The sequence below is a fragment of the Molothrus aeneus genome, unplaced genomic scaffold (genome assembly GCF_037042795.1).
Source record: "Molothrus aeneus isolate 106 unplaced genomic scaffold, BPBGC_Maene_1.0 scaffold_34, whole genome shotgun sequence".
Classification (NCBI taxonomy): Eukaryota; Metazoa; Chordata; class Aves; order Passeriformes; family Icteridae; genus Molothrus; species Molothrus aeneus.
This window is the reverse complement of record NW_027099005.1, coordinates 4,043,785-4,064,420: the sequence shown is the minus strand read 5'-3', so window position 1 is coordinate 4,064,420 and position 20,636 is coordinate 4,043,785. Positions and strand designations below refer to the sequence as shown.

Here is a 20,636-nt window from a genome sequence, read left to right as displayed (position 1 = left end):
GCACAGAGGGGCAGGCGCTGCCTGCTCCTGCTGCCCACACTGCTGCTGATCCAGGCCAGGTGCCATTGGCCTCTTGCCCCCTTGGGCACACTTTGGCTCACCCTGAGGCGGCTGGTGACCTGCAGGATGTGCCACTTGGGCTTGTGGAACCTCACGCCCTTGTCCTTGGCCCATTGATCGAGTCTGTCCAAGTCTCACTGCAGAGCCTTCCTGTCCTCCAGCAGATCCACACTCCCACCCAACTGGGCATCTGCAAATTTACTGAGGGTGCTCTCAATGCCCTCCTCCAGATCATCAATAAAGATGTTAACCAGGACCAGCCCCAAAACGGAGCCCTGGAGAACACATTTCAATGCAGCTCAGTTTGCATATTCTGCAGCTGGAGGCTGCAATGCCCCCACAACAGAAAGAGCTGCCATCCCTTGGCATTGGCCACACACACAGGTGCAGGAAAAAAACCTTTTACTAGGTGAATATGGCTGACAGAACTGAGCTCTCAGGCACACCCTCCCTTTCCCTAATGACCCTGAACTCAAGAAAAGGGATTTCACCTCCCAGCTCTTTGCACCATTGGATCCTCACACCATCAGAGCTCCACCAGCCTCTCTCATCCTTTTGCGCCTTCTCCCCACTCAAGCTGATGAGCAGCTTTGATAAGAAAAAATGCAGTTCTGCTGCCAACAAGCTGAGCCAATTTGCAAATGCAACTTACCCTGCCAAAAACAGCTACTGCCTTTTTCTTTCAGAGGTGAGTCATCAGAAGGAATGAAAATGTGTTGCATTTTAAACCAAAGAGGAAAATAAACGAAAGCACTCACAAAGGATTTGGCAAAGCCAAGAGATGCCAGTGTGGCTTATCCTGTTGGCTGCTCAGTTATTGCAGCCCTTTGCTACTTTACCATTTGTCTTGTTTGGAGATTGTGCTCAGATCATTCAGTTATGGGTGCAGGAGAAATTTAAAAAATCATAGCTGATTGCAAAATAATACAACTTAGGAAAATTTAAATGGATTGTGAAGTATTTACATCAGGGTGATGACAGTTACCACATAGAGACCAAAATAAGCCCTTTTAACAAAACTTCATTTCTATCCTTGTTCCTCAAGCCCTACTATCCATTTCTTTGGCTGATGTAGTATAATGTCAAAATACTCTTCAATATCTTGTATTGTTTATACTTTGCAACACTTCTGTTGTGTTTTCTAAAAGCTCTGGGTATTTTTTAGTTTGAAAAAAAGATCTATTATTTAGGTAGCAACATTGCAGTTCTGTGTTTCCTTTTGGTACTCAGCTGAAGAAATAAAGAAAAAAAAAAGAGCAGAAAAAATAGCAGAGGTGGATAGTAGATCACAAGGAGCAAAGTGACAGGAGATGAGTACATTACTGCTGCCACTGCTTAAGAGCATCTCTCACAAAAAGCAGACTGGCTACACTGTCCCAACTCCATCATTTCAACTCTCCATGACTTGTTTCTTGCTTTGCAAAGATGAGCTGATCCATTTTTACCTAATATGAATAACAACTAGTAATACACATTTACAGTTCTCTTGCATTACTGACACAGCTCTAGGTGCCCTTAGAATTTTTTAGGGCAATTGTAATGCCACCCCTGAATTTAAACAGGTTCAAGATATTATTTGTAGCTTATTCTTGAAGGTAATTTGTAGCAAAAGTCAAAAAATTATTGCAGATGGTCAGTAACCGGACTGTTACGTATATGGGATGCACACGATGATTTAAGTACTGCTTCATTCTGTGTGACTCCAGGCTTTGAGAAAGAGTAATCCCACTTGGCATTTGGACTCCCTTTGGTCTCAGGAATTATGGATCCAGAGTAACTTGTTAGAAGCTTGTGAAAAAATGTCTCTGAAGTTTACAGCAGAGCTGAAGTGTACAGAAGGATGAGAATTCAATGAATAATTCAATGAATACTAAGTTTGAAAAGCATATCCAGTTATCTACTGGCTATGTCCAGTTACTATCCACTGTTACAGTACAGTGCACAATATCACCAGGAAAATTGTGAATGTCATCTTCAGACCGATCTATTAACACATTTTGGTTTTGATCAAAGTTACTTTCTACAAATTACCAAGCTGTTTTGCCTTTTTGAGGCTCTTGCTTTTTTTGTGTTACGTATTTACATGTATAACACAGGTGGCTCCTCTGTCTTGGTTTGGAAAGACAGGTGTTTGCTAAGGAAGGCAGGAGCCTTTCTTGAAATGGAAAAATGTAAATCCCTTCCTTCTGAATTGTTATGAATTTTAAATTAAGGGGGGCTCTCAGGTAAAAATCAAGAATAACAGTTCCTTATTAGGGAAGAAAATAAAAAGATAAAATAAACAATGCAGTAAACCAAAACAGCACTGACAGAGTCAGAATACAACCTGACACCCTGTGGGTCAGGGTGTTGGTAGCAGTCCAATTGGAATTGTGGCTGCAGCCCTCCTGGAGTGTCAGGTGTGGTTCTGTTGGAGCAGGGATCCTGTAGAAAGGTGTAGTCTTCCTCTGAAGATCCAGTGGAAGAGGCAGCTGCTGTTCTTCTGGGAAATCCAGAGGAGAAGCTGTGCTGGTGTTCCAGAATTTCAAGATTATATCTGGGTAGGAATGCTTGGCTCCTCCCTCTGGGCGGAGCATCTCCCAATGGGATGCTGTAGTTCTTATCAGCCATGCAGTGACATTCAATAGCTTATTATCAGCAGATGTCTCCCCTGGAGGGAGGATTGGCTGCGGAAGAGATAAGGAAAACTGCCCAATTAACAGAAGACAACTGGCATACAGGTGGCAAATATAATCCATACTGCTTGGCAATCTAGTATATCCTGAATCTGATCAAGGAACTGAAAAGGAGCTTTTAGATTTTCTAAGCTGAGGTCTGTTTTGCCTGTTTCTGAAGCTGCAGTCCAAGAGCAGTGACAGAAAGGTTGCTGCTCTGGGAGCATGCTTCTAGCTTGAATTTAGGCCTGAAGGCATTGTACCAATTTACAGCTCTTACAAGAGCTCTGTCACTGCACAGAATTTCCATAGGCATTACAACACAAAGAACTCCCTTTCCCCCCACAAGCTCTTGATGCAGCTTTCTGTACCACCCTGGTTATGTCCTCGGTGAGGGGCCTTGCTGCAAAAGGAGAAGGATACTCTTTAGCATAATTGTGTTCTCTGTGGAGTGTTTTTTTCATAGTCTATTAATATTCCCTTTTTCTCAGTTCCATAGCTACTTACTACTTTCTATCTCATTGATTTTAATAAACCAACTAAGCATGCTGCTGTATTCTATTCTACTCTCCCTGTATTCTTTTCTACACTCCCTATGGAGGAAAAAAATTGCCCATAAAACCTATATGCAACAACTGCCTCAATCCAATGAAATGCAAGAGGAAACAAATGCCCAAAGAGCAGAAATCCCCAAACATGTCACATCCAGTCACGGAGAAGCTCATGGGACAGAGCCGTGTGGCTGGAGTATGTGTATTGCACTCTGTATTGTTAATTGACTGATGCTGAGTATTTCAGCAGGTAACTTCCAGGGCTTCCAGGACTGTCCTAGTGGCTGTGATCCCAAATTACTCATCGGTAGCAAGTGAACAAGAACAGCCTCTAGGAACAAGGGCATTTCTGAAGCTCTTGCTTGCTGTGGCGGCAGGGTGGCCGTGGTAAGGGCGCCACAACCTTCCTGAAGAGCCTCCTAAGAAGGACAGCTCAGGGGCACAGGCACATCCTCCTCCCAGAGCAGCGTGTGATGTTCAGCTTCCTTCTTCAGGTGACACGGAGAAAAAAGGCTGGAGCTCTGCATGGCGTTCCACAGAGAAGAAGCCTTTATTAAGAGCAGGACACTCTGCATAGGGAGCCAGGGACAGAAACTCTCAGAACCAGGGAAAAACGGGATTCTATAGGGAAGGCAAGGGGCGGGACTAAACTGGTAACCAATGGGATAAGGGCTCAGGGGCAGAACACAAAGGGAAGGACCAATGAGTACTGGGGGATCAACATAAAGTTGCAAAGGCAGCTGGGGGTCATATTTGCTCACCCAAACTAAAAGTCAGTGGGTCAGGAGTTGGCCCTCCAGGGGAGCACAGCAAGCTCTTCTCTGGCTGGATCTCTGGCCCCCACAACTCCCCCTTCTTTATTTAATAAAAAATCTTCTCCTAGAGACCTTGCGAGTAACTTCTTAGAACAGCTGAACATATATAAGAAAATAACAACATTTAAAAGAACCCAAAAATATTTCTTAGGAGGTCTCAGGATCTCTAGCTGGTCAGAGTGACCCTGATATACGTTAGAAAGTCTCTTCTCCCAGCCCGGCGCTCAAAGAAGGAGTCAGAGCTCTTCCGTTCTTGGTCTCAAGGTTGTTTATTGTATCTTATCTATAAAATTCTTTCTCCTGTCCTGACGAGGTCCGCTCAGCAAGACAGAGGCATTCTGCCTGCCCCGAGACGGTGTTATCTTTTTATACTAAAAACTACATGTATGATATTTACAATTATTTTCCAATACCTATCACCTATGTTAGACTGTGAGCTTCTACTCTAGACCAATTCTAAAAGTGCCAACATCACAGCAGAAGATGGAGGCCAAGAAGAAGAAGGAGAAAGGCTGGACACGCCCCGATTGCTCCATCTTGCCCCCTGAATCCCCATTCTAGAAACCCCAAAAATCTATTTTTCACCCCGTGATAAATTCATTTTCATTCTACTTAAACTTTCATGGCTCACAATTCTTCATATAAGATTGGTAATCGTTTTTTCCAAGGGCTAAATCAAAGGCACAGGGGTCTTGGGCTCTGTGCCAAGGTCTCTGAGCCCCCTGGACAGGGGCTCAAGTCCTCCAGGGCAGCCAGAGGAATTTCCTGGGTTCTGACAAGTAGCCCTGTTGCAGTCCCTGCATACAAGAGTTTACTGGATCACTTTGATGCCAGGGAGCACCAAGAACTTGAACCTTCCTGGAGTCCAGCCCTGCCTGCCTATCACGGAGCAGAGGGAAAAGATGAAGAACCTGGGTGGTGGTTGAGCCAAATTGGCATTTTGCCATTTTTGATTTCCTCCCAGCTTTTGCAGCATGGCGACAACCCCATCGCTGCAAAGCACTTCCTTTTGCAAAGCACGTGCAGACCTCACTGGAAGGGGCTCTTGAAGGAGCTGCTGCAGTTGGCAACAGGAGCTGTTGTTGAATTTTTCACGTTGCTTAACCCCCCCTGCCAAATGCGATCAAGAGGCTGAGGAAGGACACAAAAAGATTACCCTGGAGAAAGGGAGGCCAAAAGCTTGGAAAAGGAGGAAAGAAACACTCTAATGATGACAATGACAAAAAAAACCCAAACAAATTTATTTTGACAGCAAATGAACACCGGCCGCCCTCCAGCCCTCCCAGGCTGGCAGGCCGAGCAGTGCCGTTCCCATGGCATGAGGTGCTGGCAGCCTGCGGAGAGAAACCAGAGAGCCACGGTCAGTGGCAGCAGGCTCCCGTCCCCCTGTCCCGCCATGGCCTGTGCCCAGGCCAGGCTGCTGGCTCTGCTCAGAGCCCAAACCTCCCGACCCATTCTCTGTTTTTAGAGAAGGGCAGCGTGGCAGGCCACATTCCACCTCCTCTGCTTAATCATGGCACAGCAACCTCCTCAGCAGCTGCAAGAGCAGGATGCCCGTGTGCCCGCTGCCGTCTGCCCGGAGCCCTTCTGCCAGCTGAGCTGTGGAGCTGGGTGCCCACCTCTGGAGAGCTGCTGCCAGGAGAGGAGCCGATCCCAAACCAGGTCCTCGTCCTTCTGGAAGGGGCTGTCCCTGCAGACCGTGGCCCCTGGGGCAGCGCTGGCAGTGGACGCGCTCCACGGACGCTGCAGGCGCTTCCCTGTCCGGTCTGGGCACCAGGTGTAATCCTCCTGGAAAACAAAAGAACAATTGCATGAAAGTCAATCCAAAACAAGACCTGGAAACAAGAAGAAGCACAAAGCCTCTCACCGTTTCAGAGGCCTGAGGAGGGTCTGACCACTCCATGTGAGAATTAAACCTGTCCAGGGGTGGGGAAAAGCCCCACCTTTCCTGCCCGTAAACGCACCCCTTCCTCAAGGGCCTGCAGAGCAGACCAGCTGGGGCACGGCTTCAGAACCCGTCCCCCCCTCTGCCACCCCCCATCCACATGGATGGATGCTTTTGTCAGGCTGGCTGCCCCCGCCGCAGCCCGTGCCAGGCTGGCTGGCAGAAGCTGTCAGCAAGGCCAGGAGCCGGCTCCCCTTCCACAACATCCGTCCCCTATCCCGCCAAAAAGCAGCTCGGCGGCCGGCAGAAAAATTAATATTCCCCAGCGCCGCCGAGCAGGGAACCTCCGGCGCGTGGCCAGGCCAAGCTCTGCCGTGCCTGGAAGCACCAGCATCCCCCCGCCCCTGCGCCGGCTGGGGACTCATCTTGATTTCATCGGAGTGCAGAGCGTGTCCTTCAGGCAGGGGCCACAGCCAAAACCAATTGGCTCTGCCCCGTCAGTGGCCAGCTCCAGGATGGTGTTCCCAGCTCCACGTCGTGCTCCAGAAGAACACGCCAGCTGTGCCTTGGCTTGCGGGGACATCACGATGCCATTGAGCTGCAGGGGGATGTTTCCTCTGTCCCAATCCGTGTCACCTTCACTGCACTGCCAACACTTCTCCAATGGGACGGGCAGCACGGAGCCGCTCCCTCCACAGCTCGTGGGGACCAGCGGAAGCAGCATCTCCTCGGCTGCGGTCTCTCCTCCGTGCCACGGCCGCAGGGAAACGCTCTGGGGTTTTCTTCCAGTGCCACGAGACGCTCCGGTGGGCTGTACTCCGGCGTTCCTATGGGACACGGGCGCAGCTCATCAGGCCCATGCTGCTCCCTCCTGCCTTCCTTCCCTCCCTCCCAGCCAGCTCCCGTTCCACAACAGCCAGCCCCTGCCCTGCCAAAAAGCAACTTGGCTGCAGCTGGCTGAAGAAGGATTCCCCCTCCTTCCTTCCCCCCTCTTCCCCCTCTGCCAGCAAAGCGGGGAACTCAGCTGCCCGGCTGGGCCCCGGCTTGGGCTCACCTGACATCCGGGTGTAGAAGGTGTCCTGGAGGATGGTGCCGCAGCCGAAGTCGATGAGCTTCGCCTCGCCCGTGGCCAGGTCGACGAGGACGTTCTCGGCCTTGATGTCGCGGTGCAGGACGCCGCGGCCGCTGCAATGCCGCACGGCCTCCAGTACCTGGCGGAACAGCCCCCGCGCCACGGGCTCCGTCAGGAACCGCCACTCGTGCAGGAAGTACCAGAGGTCCTGACAGCGCTGCGGATGCTCCATGACCAGCGCGAAGCCCTCAGGCACCTCGAACCAGTCCAGGAGCCGCACGACGCCGCGGAAGCCAGGCCGCGACACCATCCACAGCAGCGCCAGCTCCAGGGGCACAAGGGCGCCGTTGCGCTGCGGGGGGACTGCGATGCCGTCAGTGGGGCCGATGCTGCGCCGCGCCTCAGGCAGCCCGTGCCCGGCCCCGCTGCGGCTCGCCATGGCCCGGCCCGGGGCGCTGCGCGGCCCCCGCTCACTCCACGCTCGCTGCCCTCGCAGCGTTCCGGCTGCCGCCCTGCCGGGCCTCGCCTCAGCCCCGCCCGGCCCGCCCCGCCGGCTCCTCCCCGCCGGCTCCTCCCGCTGGCCCCGCTCACTCACCAGCCGCGCCCACTCCGAGATGCGCTCTCGGGACACTCGCTTGATGGCCACCTGCGAGCCAAGGTGAGCAGTGGGCTGAGCTCGTCGCCCGCCGCCCGCCGCCCTCCGCCCGCCGCCCGCCGCCCGCCGCCGCCCTCCGAGCCGGCCCCGTCTCTTACCGGGGCGCCGTCGGCGAGCCGGGTCCCGGAGTAAACGCTGCCGCAGCCGCCGCTGCCCAGCAGCGGGCCCTGCCGGTAGAGCTGCTCCAGGGGAGGCTTCTCCGCCCGTGAGGACGGCACCGCGCTGCCGCTCCTCTGCCCGGGGCACCCGCCCGCCCGGCGCTCTGCTGCTTGCCGAGCCGCCCCGGGCTGCGGCGGCTCGGGGCCGGCGTCAGAGCTGGCGAGCGGTGGTGCTCGGAGCCGGGAAGCTGCTGGCCACGCTCTCGGCCATGGGGCGGGAGCTGGGCGGCAGCGGAGCAGCTGCGGGCGGAACCGCGGCAGGGGCTTCGTTCGGGGCCGGGGCCTCGGCGGGGGCTGGGCCAGAGCTCGCGCCAGGCCGAGCCAAAAGACCGCAATGCTCCGCCAGCACCAGAGCAAGCGGCTCTTCCTGCGGCGCCACAGCCAGGACGGAGAGAGCCCGGCCCAGGCGGGGCAGGGGCGGGCACGGGCAGGGGCGGGCAGGGGGCGGCCCCGCCAAGGGGCACCTTGTGGGACGCGGCATCAGCCAGGCCGGGAGAGGCGGAACACGGACAGCACGGCCCGGCACGGAACGGGACGGGAATACAGTGAGTGGGAGGGAGAAGGGGATGCGGAGCGAGGGAAAAGTCGAGCAGAAAACCGATCGAGAGAAGCGCTGCCGCTGCTGCTGCTGCTGCTGCTGCTGCTGCTGCTGCTGCTGCTGCTGCTGCTGCTGCTGCTGCTGCTGCTGCTGCTGCGGAGCCGCCGGAGCTCGTGGCCGTTCCTCCGTTGCCCCGCGAACCCAACGGAGGAGCCGCCGCGCGCCCCAAGGAACGGAAGAGAGAAACAAACAAATCACACCCCAAAGTCATTCCTATTAGAGAAGTAACCAAAGAAAACAGTGTAGCAATAAAGAAGAGTGTTGGCTTGTGGCTTCTTTCTTTGCGTGAGACGAAACATTTCATGGGTGTGATAAACGAGTTCACTGGATTTAAGGATCATACAATTATTATTTTTTTATTATTCTTATTATGCAAGCAAGAATAAGCAAAGTTCAGCGCTGGGCGGCCGGGAGTCTCCGCTCATCTAGGCTCGCACCGTTCCTATCCCCAAGGTTTGCCTTTTATTGCCTTCTTCTCCCGGGTCCAGGGATGACGTGGTCTGTCTTTTGTGCTTGCTCGTTCAGTTGCTAGGGGGTGTTTTTCTGCCTTCTGGTGGTTGTGGGATGAAGGCTCCAAGTCTTCCTCTTTAACCGCTGAGTGAACTTTTCCTTATAAGGCATACCTATACAGTGGAATTTTCAGAACACTATACGATTCCTGCAAGCCTAAGCAATTCTTGTGAGTTTAAGGATTGTTGTTACAGCCTTCCTCTGTGACCTCTGGGTGAACTTTTCCTTATAAGGTATATCTTTACCATGGAATTCCCAAAGCACTATCCAATTCCTGCAAGCCAAGCAACCATATGTGTCTGCACATTTAAGAATCAAGTGGTTTTAGCTATTTAGTTATTGCTTTTATATTGTATAATTTTTTAGCTATTGATTTAATTAATGAACAAACGTATTGCTACCTATTACAATCCCCCATTTTTTTTTAACAATTTTGATCATTAAATCTTTTTAGTTCCTTCCTAGTGTGAAAAATGCATGTATTTTATGATTGCCTTTTTGCAAATATTAAAATGAATATTCTATGTGTTGTGTTAGAAAGTAATGCTGTATTAGTTTTCTTAAGTCCTGTGTTAAATATAGTTTTAGGTTATAAAAATTGTTAAAATGGAAACGATGCTATGTAGGATACTTTTTTAAAAAGAAAGGACTCGCAGCGAGATAGCAGCCACAGGACACCTAAATCTTTCAGAGAAGAAGAATTTATGGCCCTCTTATCAGAAGAAACCAACTTCTTCCCGCCTCAAAGGCGCTGTTAGGATTTGGAGGAAGAAGTTGACGATGACCAGACAGAATCCTGTATTTGAATGGAATTGATGCATCATGTATGAAGTGTATGAATATGCAACAGGCTATTGTTTTTAAGGGTTAATTCTTTGTTAACGGGGGTCCTTTTTCGGGCTTGTGCTGCCCAGAAAAAGGTACCCGGATGTCCGTAACTCTTTGTCTTTATTGTCTCATATTGTCCTAATTCAGTTTGTCCAAATTATTATTACTCTAATTGTATTACTATTTTTATAACCATTTTATTACTATTAAACTTTTAAAATTTTGGAAACAAGTGATTGGCATTTTTAACAATTTGGTAGCAGAGGATGGTTAACACCTCGCTGCCGGTGCTTTAGGAGAGTCAGAGTGGGGAAGGCGCGCCCTGCCCTCTTTGGCAGCCTCGCTCTGTCTGCTCTGAAGTGACCAACAGAAGCAGGTAAGATCTGTGGACAAAAGGAGGCAATAAAACAAAGAGAAGGGAAAAAGGCTCCCTACAACCGCGGTAATTGGCCCCCTAAGACTAGTAGTGCACACGAAGAACCTGGGAAGGAAAAGGGATTGGTAAGTATTTCTCGGGGGGGGCAGGTACGGGGGGGATGAATGTGTGTGGATGAGAGGCGGGCTGGTTGTCCCAGAGCTGCCAAGTGAGTGCTGGAGTCTCCCATGCTGCGTTTCCGACTTTCCGTGACGGAAGCGGCCAGTGAACAGACGAAGCGAGTGGTAAGAGGAGTGAAAGAATCCCCCGGGGTTACTGGGACTGGGTCTCAGGGAGGGGTTGGACCCCTCGGAGGTAGGGAGCAAGGTTTCCTGATCCAATCCACTAGGAAACAGGACAGGAGGGCCCCCTAAAAACCTGCTGGGTTGAGGGATTTATATTCCAAGAGCATCCAAGAGCAGGGCCGAGCAGAATTCTGTCAGAGTGAGGATATGCCCGAGAACACTCAGGGTGGGACAACGCAGCTAGATTGAGGGATGAAAATTTTGCACAACAGTATCCGGGGTTGGACAACACAGCTAGATTGAAGGAAAATTTTTGCCCAACAGAATCCAGAGTTGAACAACACAGCCAGATTGAGGGATAAAAAAATGCCCAAGAATATCCAGGGTTGGACAACACAGCAAAACAAATTAAATGCCCAAGAGCATCTGTAGTTGTATCACACCGCTGGGTTGAGGGACAGAAAATGCCCAAGAGCATCTGGGGTTGAACAACACAGCTGGATTGAGGGAAAAATACCCAAAAGCATCTGGGGTTGGACAACACGGCAGGACTGAGGGAAAATTGCCCAAGAGCATCTGGGGTTGGACAACACAGCTGTGTTGAGGGACATCCAATAGCACCGGGACTGGCCAGTAACACCTAAACTTGTAACAGGTGATGTGAAAGTAAAAGGTACCTTATTGTTGTTTTGTGGTGTGTGAGAGTGAGTCACACACAAAGTCAGCCTCAACTTCCCGGGCGGGTGGGAAGGGGGAGGCAGTGGAAATAGGAGTGAGTGACCCGCGCACCAGGCCATTGTTCCCGGGTAGGTGGGGACTTTTGGGCCGAAGAGAGTGAGTGACCTGCAAACCAAGCCAGTGTTCCCTGGTGTGTGAGGGGGCCGTAGCTGTAAGAGCGTGAGTGACACGCAGGCAGCCTCACAGGTGAACGGGCACCGGAGGCAGCAGAGCCAGGGCCCTTCCAGAAGGCCCGGAGATACTGAGAGCTGGAGGCCAGCCCCAAGGCGAGGGGGGGCTACAGGGACCCGTGATTTTCTGGCAATAAAGATCCACTTTGTGTCTTGAGGGTGTGAAGGAATGTGTGAAGGTGAATGAGAAATAAAAGTGAGTGAATGTAGATGAATGAAAGTATAGGTAATGTGGATTGTGCATTTTAAGCCTTACCATATCTCCTTGGAGGGAGGTGTATTGTATTCAAAAGCAGTGTGAGAAAAAGGTGGGGGTTTTTTTGAGTGTAAGTAGTTGAAAGAAAACTGGTATTTAAGTTGTTAGTAAAAAGTGGAAAACAGAAGCAGAGGAAAAATAGATAGAATATTGAGAAATGGGGCAGAAATCCAGTAAGGTGGATACGGGAAAGAAAAGTGAAAAAAATTACCAACAGAAATACCCCAAGATAGCCCTTTGGGAGTTAAGTTAGCTAACAGAAATACAACTCCTTGCAAAATACAGAGTATGTAGATGTTAATGAGAAAAAAGAAGAAAAAAAAAAACCCATGCAAACTTGTCAATTACATACTCTAAAAAGAGCATTAGAATATTTAACACAAAAGAAAGGAGTTATATATTGATTCAAGGTATGCCTTTAGAGTAGCACATACCTTAAGAAAAATTTTAAAAGAGAGATTACTTAATTCAAGAGGAAAAGGATTAGTATATGAGAAACTTATCTTAGAGGTTTTAGAGGCATTAAAATTACCTAAGAGAGGTAGCTGTAGTACATATTAAGGGACACCAAAAGGTAAAGACCCCAGAAATAAGGGGAAATAATTTGGCGGATCAAGAAGCTAAAGATGCAGCAGAAAATGGAGCTGAAAGAGTTAATATTAACTCTAAATGAGGAAAAATTGGAAATTCCAAAGTTCAAGGAAGCAAAAAAAAAAGGGGAATTAAAACAAGACAGATGGCGAACAAGATAAATCAGGGAAATAGAAACATCCTGATGAAAGACAATTAGATTAAAATGCTTACTAGGGAATAGCAGAGGACATGTATCAAAAAGCCCAGTGGGATACTCAGGCTCTGTGTGACCGTTTATTTTAAGGAACTATGGGTGCATTGAGGTTTTTGGAGTAGAAAAGCAAGTAACTGAAAGATGTATAATTTGCCAAAGGATAAATAAAAGGGGTGATGAGAAAAACAACATGAGAAGGTCGTGAGTTAACTCGTCGACCATTTCAAAGTAACCAAGCGGAAGTTTGGATTTGTTAAGCTCTGGATTTATTTGTAAAAACCATTTAATCCAGAAGAAAAAGAGTATACCACATGCTGGGGAGGGGGGACGTTGTAAGAAAATAACATTTTTTAAAAGCAATAAAAGAAAAAAAACAGGGAAAGTATAAAGCTGGCAACAAAAATATTACCTCATCCATTCCCGTCTGTTCCCCCACTCGTTCGCGGCTGCACCACCCTCCCAGCCCCTGTGCCCGCTCCGGCACAGTCCGTCTGTCCCAGTCCGTCTGTCCCGGTCCGTCTGTCCCGGTCCGTCTGTCCCGGTCCGTCTGTCCCATCCCCAGCTGACCTGCAGCCGGGGTCAGTCCCGGCTTTGTCTCTGCCGGATCAGCCGTGCGGGGGCTGCCCACGCTCCAGCTCGGTCTGCCCCGGGACAGCCCCTGGGGCGATCCCGGCTGCAGACCCCGCCTATGGAGCCCCCAGAGCCGGAGCTGTGCCGAGCCCCCCGTCCTGCCCTGAGCTCCGCTCCCTTGGTAACCACAGCTCCGGCTGCTCGGGGGAACTCTCTGAAGGAATCACGTCATCGAAACACTAAAAGCTAAAAGTTAAAGGAAAGCCCTCTCCTGATTCTTCCTAAAAATATGGGAGAAAGGCTATAGAAGATAAAAATCCAAAAAGAATGGGATAAAGGGATTAGTCTATTTCCATTAAGAGAGGTTCTCATAGGAAGGGATGGACCAGAGTTTGTAAACGCTCCTTTGACTTCGTCTGAGGTCTGAAATTTTAAGAAATAAATAAAAGGGATATTTAGAGGATTCCATAGGCATAGCTGAACAATTAGACCAATTTTTAAGTCCAAACATTTATACTTGAGAAGAGATGCGGTCTGTAATGAAAATAATATTTTTCTCCAGAAGAAAGGTAATTAATCAGAGCAACTGAAATAAAAGCTTAGGAAAAAGATAATCCACGGGGACCCCCAGAGAAGACAACATGTCAGTTGTACCTCCTAAATAAAGTTAAAATATTGAAGAGGGGAGTAAACACATGAATAATTCTCGTAATTACATAACCAAGGGAATAAATGCGACAACATATCAAAGGCAAAATGCAAAAACAAAAGGTTTTTGAGGGACAGCTTTTAGAGGAGAAAGAAGAAACTCCAACTAAGTAGATAAACAAACTTAAGAGAAATAGGAAAATGGTCCTAAGTAAGCGGAAGATCTGAAAATCTTTAAAGAGATGGGCACATAGGAGGAATAGGGAGGTCATAGGCTCTAATCTTTTTGGGGGGGACAAATACCATCTGGAGCCTGTGATAACTTTAAAAGTGGGTCCCCAAGAAGAAGAATTAGAATTTGTAATAGACACAGGGGGAGAGAGAACCTGCCTGTTATATGTTCCAAAAGTTATAGTGTGAGCAAACATATAGTGAAAGTAACAGGAGCAAAAAGAGAAAGTTTTACATTTCTGGTCGTTAAAGATGTGGTAAAGGAAAGAAGAAACTAGAATTTAGATGGGAGATGTCTTATTAGTCCCAGGGCCAGGTAGCAATTTATTGGGAAGAGTCTTACAAGTGCAATTAAGATTAAGAGCTATATCAGAAAATGGGAAAAGGACAGCTAGAGTTTTAAAATTAGGCCAAGAAGATGAAGAAAAAGAAAAAAAAAATCAACAAAGAAGTTTGGGCTGGAGAAGGAAAGAGGAGAGGATTAAATATCAACCCCATAAGGGTTACAATTGAGAGAGAAGATTGTCCCATACGTGTACGTCAGTATCCTGTGTCTTTAGAGGGACAGGAAGGTTTGAAGCCAGTAATAGAAGGACTAATAAAGGATGGGGCATTAGAACCTTGTATGTCTCCTCATAATATCCCTATTCCCCCAGTAAGGTCTGATGGGAGTTATAGACTAGTACAAGATTTAAGGGAGGTTAATAAAAGAACTCAGACTCACTACCCAGTGGTAAAATATCTTAGACACTTAATAAATAAAAGTAGCTGGAAACCCAACCATGAGAAAATTGCAAGAATTTTATTCCTTCTCCCTCCCTCTTCAAAGAGGGAGATCAGAAAATTACCTGGATTATTGAAATATTATCGATTATAGATTGAGGGGTAATGTATCAGAAGAAATTAAGATCTTTCATTTTATGTGTTACAACTGTTTTTATATCTCTTCCTCATGTAATCCCCTGTTTTATTTTGCCAGCATAGTCCAGAAGATGCAAGTAGATAAGTAATATTGCTCAAGGCAAATGATTTACAAAGAATATGAGTGGGGATTGTGAAAAATGCATGTATTTTATGATTGCCTTTTCGCAAATATTAAAATGAATATTATATGTGTTGTGTTAGAAAGTAATGCTGTATTAGTTTTCTTAAGTACTGTGTTAAATATAGGTTTAGGTTATAAAAATTGTTAAAATAGAAATGATGCTATGTAGGATACTTTTTTAAAAAGAAAGGACTCGCAGCGAGATAGCAGCCACAGGACACCTAAATCTTTCAGAGAAGACGAATTTATGGCCCCCTTATCAGAAGAAACCAACTTCTTCCCGCCTCGAAGGCGCTGTTAGGATTTGGAGGAAGAAGTTGACGATGACCAGACAGAATCCTGTATTTGAATGGAATTGATGCATCATGTATGAAGTGTATGAATATGCAACAGGCTATTGTTTTTAAGGGTTAATCCTTTGTTAACAGGGGTCCTTTTTCGGGCTTGTGCTACCCAGAAAAAGGTACCTGGACGTCCGTAATTCTTTGTCTTTATTGTCTCATATTGTCCTAATTCAGTTTGTCCAAATTATTATTACTCTAATTGTATTACTATTTTTATAACCATTTTATTACTATTAAATTTTTAAAATTTTGGAAACAAGTGATTGGCATTTTTAACACTAGCAAGCGTTAACTGAGTTTCCTCATCTGTTAAGCTATGTGCACTAATTATAGATGCCAATTTCCTTAGCTTTTTCATCATATTCCAATTCATAACGAATAGAACTGCTGACAAAATAAAACCAAGCACAATCAGAATCAAAAGAACAATGGGATGGCATATACTGTTTAGGACACCTGTGGTAGTAGGAGCCCACACGAACAGGGTATCCCACCACCTGTGCTCACCATCTTGCTTTACCCTCTCTATAACCCGGTGTATTTTTCCTGCGTCATGATGAACAGTCACCAGGGTTTTCTGTCCGCTTTTCTTGATTTTCTCGAGGATTTGGATCAGGTCTTGATGGAGCATCAGTTGTCTCACTAGAGTGAAGTTCATCCCAATCGGGGTGGGCATTAGCTTGTGAAGCAGTGTGTAGTTGGATTGTAATAGGTGGTGAGAGGTGACTTTAGCTTCATGAGCGATATCACACCCTGTAATCTTAGTGAAGTTACAAGCACAGAAGTTTGAGTGATTCTTTGTGTCCACCACAATATCATCTACAAGCACAGAATCACAAATAGTTCTAAAACACGCACATCCATTGCCCATGTATGTAAGAACTGTTTTAGAAGTCTCGTTAGGACGAATCTCAAAATGACAGATGTTTTGCTCCGTGTCTCAACAGATATCTTGAGCTATAATGACATTGCCTTCACAGATGAACCCCAGTTGTTCTCGGATAATACAAGATTCCAAATCAACAGTTTGCCATGTGCCATCAAACTGACAGGCCCATCCCCTATGTTCTATAGGATAGAGAACAGCTCCGTCATGATTTATTCCTAATGCAATAACAGGAAAAACTAGATGTACAGAGGCATTGTGTATGGTCAAGACAAAAGCAGTAGCTGTATTTGAAATAGCATTATAGGTAAAATTTACCAGTTTCCACCAGGATTGGAATTCTCTTTCAAAATCGTTGGCATTGTCCCAGATTATTTTCCGAATTTCTGTGGGGAAAGTGCCTTCCTCGCCTTCTCTTATAATTGAGGCAGAAACTGACTGCATCCACAATTGTGCCTGGATACAACTGAGGGCTAAGGAAACATTATTTTGTGCAGCACTGAGTGCATCAATCACCAATTTGTGATCGTTCACATTTACTCTTTCCCAATTTGGCAAAATGTTTGACAGCATCCACTGGTGTGTCCCCAAGGCTAACAGAGATGACTTCAGTGGTTGCTGTAATTTGGACAGATCTCCAGTCGTAGCAGCCAATTTGTTCATTAGTACTTCCGAATCAATGCTACTCAGAATTCCCAATCCTGTGCCTAGAACACCGGTCACATCTCTAGGTTTCCTTGTTTTAAAAGAGCTGTGTTTCCAGAGCCAAATGATCCAGCCTTCAAAGGATGTTTGCAAAAACGGAGAACAAGCTGGCTGGATGTCTGAAACATTGGTCTGCATCAGCAGTTCGACCTGTTTGAGACACCATGCTGGATTGAAGAATATTTGTTGTTGACCAGTTTTCCTGATTATATAAGGTCCCATTTTGAAAATTTTTGGGGTGAGTATAACTGGTGGTGCAGGTGGAGTGGTGATATTGTGAGGTTCAGCAGTGGTAGAGTGCATTTTAGTATCTATTACAAATTTAAAAGAAAGGCCCTGTGTATCTTTTGACCAGAGACAGACTACCTCTGCAGTGTGAGTTAATGTGAAGTTTTGCCAGCAGTCTCGTGTTATTGGGTATGCACAATCTGCTATTTGTTTATCCTCCTGACCCATGGAAACACTGATTGCAATCACGTTAGTATAGTCAGGCCCATTAACCATTCGACATCCAATATTAATTTGTTGTCCCACTACTCCTTGAAGCTGCCAGGTTTTCTGCTTCTTCCGTTCATGTGTAGTGTATGGCAGCCTGTCATGCAGTACTAATGTTAGTAAACTTAAACCTGTGGTATTCCCCACAGATCCGGTAGATTGCAAAAAGGTCTGAGACCAGTCAGGGGTCAGGGTCCATTTATTTAGGGGGATCATGTTGTCTTTGTAAGGCTGATGAGGGTTTCCCCAGGCAGCCGGGAGTCTCAGGGTTATAATAATTAAGGTAGCTCGCCAAGCAGGGCAGGGTCCTAGCAACAAATTTCTTTCTCCTTTCGTACTCATATCTCTTTTACCTGGGGCTTTCCTGTGCTCCGTTCCTGTTCCTGTGCTCCGTTGCTCTCCCCCACTACTCCTTACCTCTCTGCCTCGCCTGCCAGCCCGGGTGTGTCGGTCTGCAGGGATCATTATCTTCTCGGCAGCAGGGGTAGTCTTCAGGGGGTGCATTATTTGGGCTTTCTCCTTAACTCCTGCCCCCACTCCTAAGGGCAGGCTATCAGGCCTCCAGGCAAAGGGTCTCCTGCAAAGGATTTCTTTGATTTTACGACGGACTCTCTGCCGTCCCTAGCAAGCTTTACAGGGCCTGAGTCCCACACCTACTTAGGGTCCACCCTCTGCCTTTTATTCCCATTCTCCTATCTTCCTAGAGTTACGTCGTTCTTCCCTACGTTCTCTACGTTTTTGTTGTTTATAGACTCGGGAATAGCGGCGAATCGTGCTATTCCACTCGTCAGGCCTCACTTGCCACCCCAGAGGAACGTGGATTCCCTTCTTACACAAGGTAGTTAATATGACTGTCTGGTTTTGGCGTGTGATCCTATGCAATTGGTGTTGGAATTCCCATGCCAGGGCCCAATCTCTTCTCTGTTCTAGATTTTCAACTAGGGACGCTGCTTCTCTGTCAGGGATCTCCTGCTCTCCACTGATCCTTATAAATTCTCTTAAGGCTCTTAATGGATTTGCTCTTCTCCAATGCCAATCACAAGTAAGACACCATGCACTCCCCACCAAATGTGACTGGAAAATCCACCATTTGTCTTTACAGCCCCTGCAAAAGATTTTTACCCATGCCCAACAAGAAGATTCCTGACATTTAAGACACTTGGTGTAATTTAATAATTCTCGCCTCACTTCAGCCACTACTGAAAGAGCAAGCATCAGTTCATTCCAGGTTTTCCACAGCAGAGGGCACTTTAACTCCTGTTCCAGTTCCTGTAGGGGTTTTCTTACCAAGAGTCTCAATCGGTATAGTTCTCTGTCCCCTAATTCAGTCATTCACGTTCCCAGCTGGCGCAGGTCCCTGTGCCTTCCGAAGGGTTGGCCGTAGATCTCCAGGGCGACTGGTCACCTCCCAAGGGGTGTCTGCAGTGATGGGTCCTTTCACTCGACTGGCATGTGTCCAGCCTTTTTCAGCACTTGGGATGGCTGTTTCTGTGGTAAACAGGACAACATAGGGACCTTCCCATTGGGGTGTTAGGGATGTCTCTTTCCAAGTCTTAATTAGGATCCTATCTCCGGGTTTAAGCTTATGCATTATTATATCCAAAGGGGGTCTTTGTCCCAATAGCCCTTTTTGTTTTAATTCCTCCCTCCGTTTCATTAACTGTTGTATGTAACCCTGAATTTGACTATCTTGGATGCAAGGACGGTTCCCCTGGAGTTCTAAGTCGTAAGGCATTCCATAAAGCATTTCAAAGGGAGAGAATCCCACATCCGTCCTAGGTTGGGTTCTAAAGTTTAGCAATCCCATGGGTAAACATCTGACCCAAGACATTTTATTTTCTACCGTGAGCTTGGTGAGTTGCTTCTTGATTTCTCCATTTGCCCTTTCCACCCTCCCTGAGCTTTGAGGGTGCCAAGGGGTGTGATATTGCCATTTAGTGCCTAAGGCCATGGTTACCTCTCTCAGTACTTTGTTTGCAAAATGGGGACCTCTATCAGAGTCTAATATTTCTACTAGTCCATACCTAGGGATTATTTCTTCCAGCAGGGTTTTAGTCACCACATTTGCAGTAGCCCACGATGTAGGATATGCTTCTACAAAGTGGGTTAGATGATCTACCAGTACCAATAAGTACTTGTATCTCCCTACTTTCGGTAGCTCGGTGAAATCTATTTGTACATGTGAAAAAGGTCGGTGTGCTAATTCCCTTCCTCCTGGAATCCTTTCTCGAGCCTAATGTCTGTTAACTCTTTGGCATGTTATACATCCCCTAACTACTTGTTTTGCTATATCGTAAATTCCTATACACATGTACTTAATAGTAAACTGTTCTACTAAGGCTTGGGTTCCCCAATGAGTCTGGTCATGCAGCTGCTGCACTATTCTTTGGGCCATAGATTTTGGCAGTACTTCCCTATCATCTGGCAATTTTCAAATATCCCCATTCTCTTTTATTCCCATTTGGTCTAATTTCTCCTTTTCCTGGGCTGTGAAGCTCAGGACTCGAACTTTCTCATCATCTCGCGTTCTCCTTATCCCCTGATCCTGGAATTTTCTGAGAGCAGCTTCCTTTGCCTCTCTGTCTGCTGTGTTGTTTCCTCTGCTCAAATGGGAGAGACCCTTTTGATGTCCTTTAACATGTACGTTTGCTATTTTCTTTGGGCCTCTTAAAGCTTGTAGTACCTGAGTAATTAGTTCCTGATGTATTAATTCTCTTCCTTGGGAGTTTATTAACCCTCTTTCTTCCCAAATTTTCCCAAAAGTATGTACCACTCCAAAGGCGTATTTTGAGTCCATGTAGATGGTCCCAACCTCAGCTTCCAAGAATTTTAGAGCCCGCAATACTGCATACAGCTCACAGGCCTGGGCTGACCAACTAGGACTCAAAGGTCCAGATTCTATTATTTCCAAATTTTCACCTCCCACAATCGCATATCCAGAGATTCGCTTTCCCTCAACAACTCTAGAGGACCCAACCACAAATAACCTTTCTCCCTCTTCCAGTTCTTCCTCTTCGAGGTCCGGCCTAATTTTTGTTTGTTTTTCTATGCTATGTAGGCAGTCATGAGTTAAATTCTCCTGTGGATCTCCAAACAAGAATTCAGCGGGGTTTTGCAGAGAGGTGGTTTCAAGTATCAACCAAGGGGATGACAGTAAAATGCCCTCGTATTTCAAAAGTCTTGAGTCTGTTATCCATTTTTCTGCCTTTTGTTGCAATACTGCCCGTATGTTATGGGGGGTAAAGACTTTCAGTTCTCCTCCATAGGCAATTTTGAGAGCTTCTTCCACTAAGAGGGCTGTTGCCACTATAATCT

The 20,636-nt window shown here is 47.2% G+C and overlaps 1 protein-coding gene across 1 annotated transcript in view; it reads right to left on the bottom strand.

The window, feature by feature from the left end:
* Window positions 1-8,061, bottom strand: part of LOC136570524 (serine/threonine-protein kinase pim-1-like) — a 62,298-nt gene extending 54,237 nt beyond the window's left edge. The window contains 4 exon segments of the mRNA XM_066570986.1: window positions 7,020-7,389; window positions 7,633-7,683; window positions 7,791-7,925; window positions 8,032-8,061. Of these exon segments, the coding sequence (XP_066427083.1) occupies window positions 7,020-7,389; window positions 7,633-7,683; window positions 7,791-7,925; window positions 8,032-8,061 (586 nt within the window).
* Between the last annotated feature and the right edge of the window lie 12,575 nt (window positions 8,062-20,636).